General features: G+C 46.2%; 1 protein-coding gene across 1 annotated transcript; it reads right to left on the bottom strand.

Annotated features, from left to right (window-relative positions):
- Window positions 1–501: 501 nt before the first annotated feature.
- On the bottom strand, window positions 502–2,652 carry LOC140542384 (cation channel sperm-associated protein 3-like). Its single transcript, XM_072665334.1, has 7 exons — window positions 2,592–2,652; window positions 2,363–2,480; window positions 1,991–2,206; window positions 1,592–1,765; window positions 1,209–1,337; window positions 758–856; window positions 502–648 (listed from the first exon to the last, which is right to left on the bottom strand). Exons 1-7 carry the CDS (start codon window positions 2,627–2,629, stop codon window positions 502–504), a joined length of 921 nt encoding a protein of 306 aa, XP_072521435.1. The 5' UTR covers window positions 2,630–2,652.
- Between the last annotated feature and the right edge of the window lie 8,256 nt (window positions 2,653–10,908).

Below are 10,908 nucleotides of genomic sequence, written 5' to 3'. Positions count from 1 at the left end.
CCAAGTCCAGCTCCAGGAGTTCACGCTGGATACGAAGAGCATCGTCAGAGATCTGCTTCAGCCTACACACACACACACACACACACACACACGATAATGTTAGCACCATAAAGTCACACATCTACACGGGCTGGAGGTGATGTAGTTTTTTTTTTATCACACTGTAAAGATGATTAATAAATGGATGCATTGAGGTGGGCGGGGTTATACACATGCCTACAACCTATCAGAGTGAGGGGGTGGAGTGTATAAACATGGATGTATTCTATCATAGCAGAGTGGGTGCAGGGTTGTGGGGTAATTTACACATCTAGTGCAGTTTATCTGGTGTTGTATTGTTCAGAGTTCATTTCTACTGTTTTATCAGATCACTATAATAGAATAGATACAGTTTTATCTCCTAAAATATCAAAGATCCAAACAAATCCTCACTTTAAAAAACAAAACATCTATTAAACCTGAATGAGTGTGTGTGTGTGTGTGTGTGTGCTCTCCAATTGCCTACTTTCTCATGTCTTCCTCCTGCTTCTCTAACGTGGTCAGATACAGGTTGATCCACGTCAAGCTCGTGCAGACCTCTTTCGGTTCGAGGAAGTCAGCGCTGTCAGACTGTTGATATTTCAGTCTGAGCTGGTGAAAATACTCTGCCTGTAGGAGATGGAAACAGCGCTACAGTTTAGACACATCATTGTAGAAAAGAAACACTTGTGGAAAGGATTTTTTAAAAAAATTTCAGCTCAATGACTGAATGACTTACCGGACTCTGAAGCAGCTGCTCCTTTCGCTTTCTCTGCATCCTCTTTTTCTGCAGATCTTCCTCTTCCATCTTCTGCATCTTTATTTGCTTAGATGTTTGCTGTTTGAAATTAGAGAGAATAAACAGTTCATGAATGATGATAAAGACTAAAGCTACTTTTCTCAGAACATACTATTCGTTTCGGAACAAAAAAAAAACCCCTTTGAAAGACTCTTCTTCTCCAACGATGTGTTCGACGCCTCAAGCATTAAAGAGCATGTTTTCACTCAGAATATTCTAAGATGACAGTGAATCGTCTTGAACTAAACTGCATCATCACTGATGCTTCACTGTTAAAAAGGCTCTTCTGTCTATGCTTTGGCTTAATCTGGGTATCTGGACCTTAGACGTTCTAGACAACAAATGACTGTAAAAGACAAGTCCACAAGAACTCCACAAAAGAGAGACTTACCATGACCAATCCCGTGAACATGTTAAGGAACATGAAGTTGCCTATCAGGATCAGGATGATGAAAAACAGCTCGCTGTAGGCAATCCCTAGACTATGAAGTCTGTCCTGGTGTTCCAGCCAGCCTGAAATCTACAATAGAGCAATAACGTTAATGGTAATAATGGTGGAAATAAAGTTCATCCCCTAATTGAACTAATGTGAAATGTGCGGATTGTTGTGAAAAGGCGAGTGTGAAAGTCTCTTGCCTAGTGCGTGCGTGTACATTTCTGGCATGAATGAGCAGATGTCCAAGTTGGCTCCTAATAACGTGCTCCGTGAGCGTATGTAGACGTGTGTATTTTCTGGATGTTCAGTATCTGTAAATGCGGCTGTGTTTGACTCACTGTGACTACGCTCAAGGTGGAGAGCAACGCAACACCCATATCCCCCCAGTTCTCGGGGTCCGCGGTTCCGAAATGCTGCACTCCGGCGACGGCAAAGACGAGCAAGATGAAGAAAATCATGGCCGTCACATACGCGGCCGTCTTCAGGCCTTGGAACAGGATCAAGACCAGGTCCTGGAAAACAGCACATCATAACGTTAGAGTATCGGAAATGTGTCTTCTGTTTTCTTAATGGCACGTGATAACAATCAATAACCTAGAATTGTGGAAAACAAGCGCTATTATACACTTTATGTCCAAATGTTTGTGGACACCTCATTTAAACAACTCCCGAGGTTATTCTGCTTTTGTTTGAGTAACTTTCTACTGTCTACCCCTCATTCCCATCATGCACTTTACCTGGATACTGGGGATGATAAAGACGATTCTCAGGATCCGGAAAGCCCTGAGGATCCGGAAGACCCAGTATGACCCGTCTGCCCTGGAGATCAGCGACAGCAGCAGGAACCCGGTGTTGCAGATGTTGGCTCCACTTCCCCAGAAACCGCACGGCTCCGTGTACACCTTCACCATGAACTCCAAGATGAAGACCACCAGGTAAAACACATCAGCCCCCTGAGGAACAGATTAAGCACAATAAACGCACTGTGATCCAGTCTCTCTCACACACACACACACATACATACATACATGCTCTCTGCCCTCCTTCCCTCTCTCATCTATATAAATGTTGTAAAAATAGGTTACGTGGAATTTCTTCAGTTCACTCACCTCGAACAACGCTGAATACGCAGCTTTAAGTTCACGGTCTGTTTCCAGACCCATGAACACAGCGTCCAGCGCGACCACTAGAACCATGAAGGCCCTAAAATAACACCCAAGTCTACTCCTGCACACAAACAAAGACGCAACAGAGCAGCAGAGTTGGTGTTGTTCAAGCAGAATGCACAAGATGCAGAAATAGAAAAGAATATCCATCAAGAAAATGTAGAAGTTTTACATTCTGGAGCTGGAGGTCAGTTCCCCTCTGTCCTCCATCTCGACGTCTCCCTGTCTGTGGTCTTCCAGCCTTGACGCAGGCTTTTTATTCACATCACCATGACGACCAGAATCAGAACCATTATGACATCACACTGGCCAGAACGCGCTCAGCTGTGAGAATGGTGACACTGCTTCATGGCGATTCACTCTAAAGCACTTCATTTGATTCAGTATGACGATCAAAAGGGTTGTCAGGGGAACGGTAACAGTATTTCACACAAACTATAACAATTTTACACACAAATATAATAAATGTAGACTTTTGAATACAGATACATTGACTTGAATACAGATAGCACGTCTTATAGAAGGTAAATATCAAATATCACACATTTAAATTCATTCATTTAGCTTTTTTTTTTTTTTTTAAAGATATTGTTGTAAAAGTCATCTTTTAATAAGTTGCAATTTATGGCCAATTATATTTTATGAAATAGTTGTATATAATATTTTCACCTAAATCACCTATGTAGTGTTACTGGAGTTGGAAGCCTGTCTTTGTTGTGTTTAATAAACATAAAGAGTGATGATCTTTACACTTACTCTCATCCATTCATTTAATGATTAGAGACCTATCGTATAGTCTCAGAACCTTTCTGAACACCCCACAGAACTGAGCTTTGCCATAACAGCTCTCCCTGCGGGTCTTCACATCAGGAATAAAGAGAGGGTTAGATCTGGCAAGGATTCAGCAGATTCTAAACGACACAAGTACATAAGCTTACATGATCAATCATTTACAACGGGTACGCTTGAAGCATGTTAGCTGTGTCTACTACAGGGGTCATCACATAAACAATGACGATACGAACGATAACATACAGACAGTATTTACGCTCTTCTATACCAGTATTATTTACACGTCTTGTTTATGGCTATGTTGATGTATACCGGTAAGATAAGCAACGATAACTATTTGCACTATCCTGGGGTTACTGGTTGTGTCTCTTCCCCACTCTAGGTTAACCACGGATCTTGTCGCCTCCTAGAAGAAGACCCACTCACCAGCGTTCTCGTTCTCCCAGGATCACCAGGTAAGTAACATGCTCAGTGACCATCTCTATTGTGTGTGGGCTGCTGAGGAGTCAACTACCAGGGACTTCCCTACATGTGTTTTAATGCATTCTGTGCGTTTTTGTAACTTTCTGGCAGCGTGGTTTGTGCGTTTGTCGCACCTGATGCGTTTTTACACATTTGGTGGTTTCTCCATCTTTTTTGCCCTTTTTTGCATTCGGTGCCATTTTACGGCCGTTATGTGCACTTTTCTGTGTAAATAAGTTGCCTATGGTACATTCTTTTTAGCTTTGAATGTCCAAGCAACTCCACTCCTAGTAAGAGGCAGTGGAAGAAGCATCATTTGATTGCCCCTGTTCAGTATTGGGGGTCTGTCATGGCAGGTTAGGCCGGACACAAAGAACACTCGCAGAAATGGGTCCAATGCACGTAGTTTATTAACACAACCCAAGATGATACAAGGGGGCAAAATAAGGCAAAAGCAGCAGCAGCAGCTACAGGGCAACACATGTGAACACAACACAAACCTGACAAACCAGAGGCCGACAACAAAACACACCTGAGACTGGGGGACTCTGGGAGCTGAGCTTGTGAGAGGGGCGGGCAAATGGGGGGCGGGGGAAACTAACGAGAACCTGCAGGCAGAGCCTGGGCTAACCAGGGGAGAACTAGCGACGCGCTGGACCGGCGCTGAGGCTACTAATAAGAGGGGGAAGAGAGCTGAGGGACCAGCTGCAGAATCAAAAAACGTCTAGGCCGACCAAACCTGGCACTGCTGCGTGAGCGCGGGTCTATCTCGGCGAGCGAGCCTTGCTGAATCCTTGAACGGCCGGGTGGCCAGCTCGCGAACGAGGGAGTCGAGCCGAAGCTGGCCTAAACACACACCGTGAGCAGTAACGGGAACCTCTCGGGCTACCCAAGCTTCCAAACACGCAATTCTCGACCTCGAACGAAGCGTCGAGGCTCCCGAAGTACCCCCAGCCTCAGGCGAAACACGTGAACATGAAACGAGACACTGAATCGACACAATGAACCAAACATGAATCACGAACCGATACACATGAAAAGAACCAAACACGTGAACCAAACGAGGCGGAAGTCGTTATTTGGGCCGTATGTGGGCGGCGGCTCGGAATCGCCCGAGGCTGAACTGTGTGCTGCACAGCTATAAACCACCCTTTCATTTCTACATCACACTCTGCTGAAGAACCAGCCCACAAAACAACAACTCCATTTCTTTGTGCAATCACTCGAATTCTTCTCCCCAGTCCCGGCGTCCCAGACAGATGAGCAACAATTCCCCCTGGAGGAAGAGCTGCACATCTTTCAAGTCCCTTTAAAGTCCATGTTCTACATCTCCTGTATAATAGTTATGTTGCTGTACTTTGTGTTGCTATGGACAACGAACAGCAATTAGATCTATTACATTTTTACATACAACTACTGTAAACCCTGAGGTCCATGTTGATGTACGGAGCTCTACACCAGGCTGCAGCAGGGAAAACACGCAGGCTTCTCCTCTAAAGCGTGCAGTGTTCTCTGAGCAGTGTGTTACCAGCGTCTGTAGAGTAGTTGTTCCAACTCCGGCGTGTAGTTTAGGAGCAATGGGCTTTTGTTTGTTGTTTTAGGAAAATGGGCCTGTCTCTAGCAAACGCAGGCAGCTGTGCATTTAGCTCGTAAACCGTGGACCGGCTCCTGACGAGCTGGATCATAACGTGCAAATAATCCAGACATTTTAAACGTGTCAGTGCTCTGCCTCCACAGATAGGGGGCTCCCTTCCGATACTGTACAGAACCGGGCGTACCTACAGTACTACGTCACCCAGGTGAAACCTTTAAATCCCTCGACCACCCATTGTTCCCTTTTTCTGGCACGTCGCCCACTTGGTGGTAGCCGCAAGAGAAGGGGGCCACTTATTGTGTTGGATGCTAGCCAAGTTTCCTCATCTGTCACCAAAACAGCTGACCTCGGAACATCGCTGACGGCCGGAGCTCCAGAATCATCCCCGGGACAAACTACGAGGGATCCGGGATTTAACCTCCGACTACGGACCGCACGCCTGAGACCTTCAGGAGACGAGAAATTCCTCGAGCTGCGAGCCGGACTCTCCCCTAAAAGTAAGACTGTGAATCGGGGCGGTGTTGGAGGCACTCAGTAGATTATTGGATGTTGGTGCTCTTGGAAACAGTGATCCACTAGATTGTAGGATTGTTGTTGTTGTTTACGCTGATTAGATTAAAGGAAGTACAGCGTTTGATCAGCCCTGTTGTCTCGCGCTCTCCTCGCGGGCACACGAGTTACTTTTGCGATCTTCTCCTTTTCTTGTCCTCCTATCTCACGCGACTAACTTGGTTGTAGCATTTGATTTCGAATGACTTTGGTGAGCTTTGATCTAAAGGGACTCTGATCCTTAAGAAGCCTTATTTTAGACCAACTCACTGCTAGATCCCCTCGCGGAGCTGTGGACGCGCTTCTCTAGCCTGAGCTGCGTGGTTACTATTGCTCGTGGATTCTTCTCGCCATCCCGTGTGTTTAAATCTCCCTCCGAGGGCTTGGCTTTTGTTCCACTCTGCCACGTGAGTTGGATGAAGCCTCGCACCTTTTGAGATCATTCACACATCATTGGGTTACAAAAGAGAGTCGCTAAAGCTCCGCCGCTCCTCACACCTCTCCTTTGTTCTCGGCGCGCCAGACGCGCGCGTTCGTAAATACACGCGAATACACACACATGCATACACGTACACACCCCTACACCCACATGTACGGACCCCCACCCCCCAGTTGCAGACGCACACCTGACTGTCTTTACTATAGTGGATTAATAAATGCTTTTTTCTGTTTGAGCCGAATTGTTTGTCTTGTTCTCACTCAGATGAAATTGAGGCCAACATACTGTTCCTGAACGCCCAGCTGTCATGTCCGCGTCGCCGCGCCCGCAGACTCTCATGAGGACTCTTATTCTGGTATTTACGTTCGTGTCTAACTTCGCGTACTTTGGCTAATGTCAGGTGCGCTCGATTGATGCTCATTGTTCTGTTAGCACGGTTCACCTGAGGCTGAGGTGTATATAAGGGGCGAGCGCTAGGCGCTCTTTGGCGAGAAGTGGATGTATTCGTGGTGCTGGTTGCAGAAAGTAAACCGAGCTAACCGAGTGCGGCAGAGTTCAAGAGTCCACGAGGTCTTCAGAGAGGCTTCCTCTCTATGCAGGTTCACGTTAGTAGTACCGTTCGTGGGCGAGCCTCGTTACCAGCTCTGTTTTGCCTTTGCCTTTTGGGTTCTGCAGCTGATCTCTCAGCTCTCGGTCTCGCGTCACGTAAGTTCCCTAGCGCCTGACGAGCGCAGCTTTGCTCTCCCCCAGTTTCCCCAGGCGCTGCCTGTAGGTCTTGGTTATCGTTGCGCCTCCCTCTCAGTCCCGGTACGCTAGCCTAGCTCCAGGATTCCCTCCGGCCTCAGGTGTGTGTCTTTGCTTTGCCCACGTTACTTTGTCACTGTACCTTTGCTGCCTCTTCCTGAGTGTAGCCTTGTTTGAATAAACGTTCTTGCATCGAGTCATCTATGTCTATTTATTTATTATTATTATTAACGGACTGACCGAGCACAAACAGCTAAATCAATACACAAGCATGATGATGCAGCACATTGCAGGGATGTTTGGTGTGTGCCCCTCAGGATGATGTACTTGTTTTTTAATCGTCCACATTTGAAACATGTCAAACTCCATAGTCTGGTAGATAGTCTGGTCTAAGCCTGCTTTATGTGTCTGTCAGAAGTGGAAGCCGACACGCTCGTCTGCTGTTGTAGTGCATCTGCCTCACAGTTCAGCGTGTTGTGCGGTTTGAGAGGCTTTTCTGCTCAACACACTTGTACAAAGTTGTACTGTAGTCTTCAGCTCCTCAACAAGGTGTGTATCCATCTGTAGAACTGCGACTCACTGGATGGGTTTTCTTTATTGCACCAATCTGAGTGAGCTCTAGAGACTGTTGCACATGAAAATCTCCTCAGTTCTAGAATAACTCAAAAACCAGCCCATTTAGCCCCAACACAACCACACTATGCTGAAAATCACAAAGATTACTTTTATTACTACTCCTCATTTGGAAGGTTGATACGAACATTACCTGAAGCCGCTGGCCTGCCTTTACATGATTTTATACCCTGCACTGCTGATAAAGAGAACTGCATGAGGTGTTCCTAATAAACTGTTTGGTGAGATCATAAATCAGATGTTTAAAGAGAGTAAAATGACTATTTAATATCAGCCTGTTTTCAGTTTGTGAGTCAAAGAACCCAAGTATTTACATTTTTACTTTCATTATTTGAACTTTTTCGAGACTCGCAGGACTACCATATTAGATCTACTTCATCACTACAGATTTACAGTAAAGTAATAGCTTGAGCATTGATGAAATGTGTTCATATTTACCACAAACATGTCTGCCTATTGCAGACTCTCCCAGCATTATTGAGCTAACACCACAATCGGTGTTTACTGATATCAGTGTACATGAACCCAGCTGAAGAACAAACCCAAAGCCAAGACCTTACACAACTCAATTCTCCTTTCAGTTCAATTCAAATTTATTTCATAGTCACTGCATCGTCATGCAGTGAGGTGAGGAGGGATCAATGCTGGGCCCCTGAGCAGCACATCAGGCAGCAGGGTGGTGGAGAGCCAGGTCTGGCGGTACCGGGATGGAACAGTTGGAACTGAGCATCTCATTACATGGAAAAGAGAGAGAAAGAAAACAGAAAGGAGGGAAAAACAGAAGGGGTCAGGAGGAGAGCGGCAACACGATTTGTGGGGTTATACAGCAGGACAGGATCCCATGGGTAGGCAGGAGCATCCAACCACAAATGGTCTGGCGTCAGCAGCTAGCAGGGAGCAGCTCGGCCCATGGGGAGAGAAAAGAAAGGAGAAAATGAAGAAGTGTTTTGGAGTTTGAATAGACTGATGTACCTCCTGTAAAAGAAGTAGATTAGATAGACAGAATTTAAAGTGTCTTACAGTAGTGCTGGTTATGACTGAGAATCCATCTAAATTTAGAGCAATATAAATAGATTTACCCATCTTTGAATCAATAAGTAATACCTCTGTTTTACCTGGATTAAGCAAACCGTAAGTTGTGGGGCATCCAGTTCTTTATGTCTTTAAGACAGTCTGTTCTGTTCTGGAGACAAATGGTCTTGTTGGAAGTACAGGTGTCGTTAGCATAGCAATTAAAGTCGATACCATGCTTCCGGACTATTTTAACCCAGCGGCAGCATAAGAAGATTCAATAATAACAGACCCGGGATTGACCCTTTACTCCCTATAATCCGTAAGCATGGTACTGACATGGTAAGAATGTCTTTAATAATGATTTTGAGTTCTATTAATAAGACTAAAAGGCACTCGATTTTCCTTCAGTTCCTCATGGTCCAATAACTGAATTTTAATAAATATAGTGACTGAGTGATTCCTAAAGAATTCCTGGAATTCCTGAAACAATTCCTAGGTGGTGGTTCTGTAACTGCTTTGGTGTTTCTATGTGGTTGCAAGGGTGTTTCTTGGTGGTTGCCATGCGGTCGTTAGGCCATTAAGAGCTGCACAAGCATTGTCACAAATCAGCAGACATCCGGGTCCAAGCCCCAAGCGAGCAAGCCAACGGCGACAGTGGCAAGGAAAAACTCCCTCAGATGGAGAGGAAGAAACCTTGAGAGGAACCAAGACTCACAGGGGGAACCATCCTCCTTTGGTTGACACGGGAGAGCAAAACCACGCAACAAAAGCATGCAATGAAAGAAATAACTAAGGGACACATAGACGAGAGCCTAATACTGCCCAGAAGTATTGTGAATGAATCACATGAATTAGATCTGTGATTCCTTATTCTCATCTTCTGACCCGCTTAGTCCAATTTAGGACCGCAGAGGCAATAGGGCAAGCAAAGCCACCCAGGCATCCCTGTCCCCAGGCACTTCTACCAGCTCCTCTACAGGACCCCTGGATGCTTCCAGGCCAGCCAGGAAATACAATCCATCCAGCGGGCCCTGGGTCATCCTCAGGGTCTCATCCAAAGTCGCTGATGCCCGGTAAACAGTTCAAGCGCACGCCAAAGGCCTCCGCACGTGGAAGCCAGGCAGACACAGCTCCGACACCGGGAGTACGAGGAACGAGCGGCTCGCGTTAGCAAACCCGCCAAGCCCGTGCTCCTAGAGCTCCTCCCGCAGGATGTTTCGGGGAACACGATCATAAGCCTTCTCCAAGCGTAGAAAACGCATGAAGACCGGGGCGGCAAATCCTCACGTTTCCTTCAACTACCTGACGGAGAGCGAAGAGCTGGTCTGCTGTTCCACGGGCAGGATCAAATCCTGGAGGTACCCTGGAAAAGACTTTCTCAGAGAGGCTGGGAACCACCACCCCGGTTCGCCAATCCAGAGACACTGCTCCCAGGATTCATGCTACATTGAAGAGGCGTGTCAGCCAAGACAGACCCTCAATGTCCAGAGCCTTCAGCCTAGACTGCGAGCGAAGGCGAACAGAACTATATACTATATATAGCTGCTATCTCTCAACCTTCCGCACCAGCTCATAGCTCCTTACCCGCTAGTGAGGTCACATTACACTCACCAAGAGGCAGTTGCAATGCTTTTGCCAAGCAATTGCTTTGGTCTCAGAAGTGGATGGAATGCGCTCGCTAGGGTATTGCTCTGCTGTTTCACATCATTGCTATGCAGTTGTACGTGGTTGCTATGCTCTTTAAAGCTGCTTGGTGACAATGTTGGTGGAACTTGAGCTGTGTCACATGGTTCTATGCTGTTCTACGGGATTTGTTAAGAAGATGCTGCTGCTGCTTCAGTGGCGTTTGCTACGGTGTTGTTTAGCAAACTTTTTTGCAGCCATTACCAAACGCCAAGCGCTTTTAGCTTTGCGTTTCTGGAGTCCTGGCTTTGATCCAGCAGGGACATTCCTCGCTGCTCTTCCTCGCTGCTCTTCCAAGTCCAGCTCCAGGAGTTCACGCTGGATACGAAGAGCATCGTCAGAGATCTGCTTCAGCCTACACACACACACACACACATGATAATGTTAGCACCATAAAGTCACACATCTACACGGGCTGGAGGTGATGTAGTTTTTTTTTTATCACACTGTAAAGATGATTAATAAATGGATGCATTGAGGTGGGCGGGGTTATAAACATGCCTACAACCTATCAGAGTGAGGGGGTTGGAGTGTATAAACATGGATGTATTCTATCAGAGCAGAGTGGGTGCAGGGTTG

Source organism: Salminus brasiliensis, chromosome 20 (assembly GCF_030463535.1).
Source record: "Salminus brasiliensis chromosome 20, fSalBra1.hap2, whole genome shotgun sequence".
NCBI classification, from domain to species: Eukaryota; Metazoa; Chordata; class Actinopteri; order Characiformes; family Bryconidae; genus Salminus; species Salminus brasiliensis.
The sequence above is the reverse complement of the archived record's forward strand: the minus strand, read 5'-3'. Positions and strand labels throughout refer to the sequence as shown.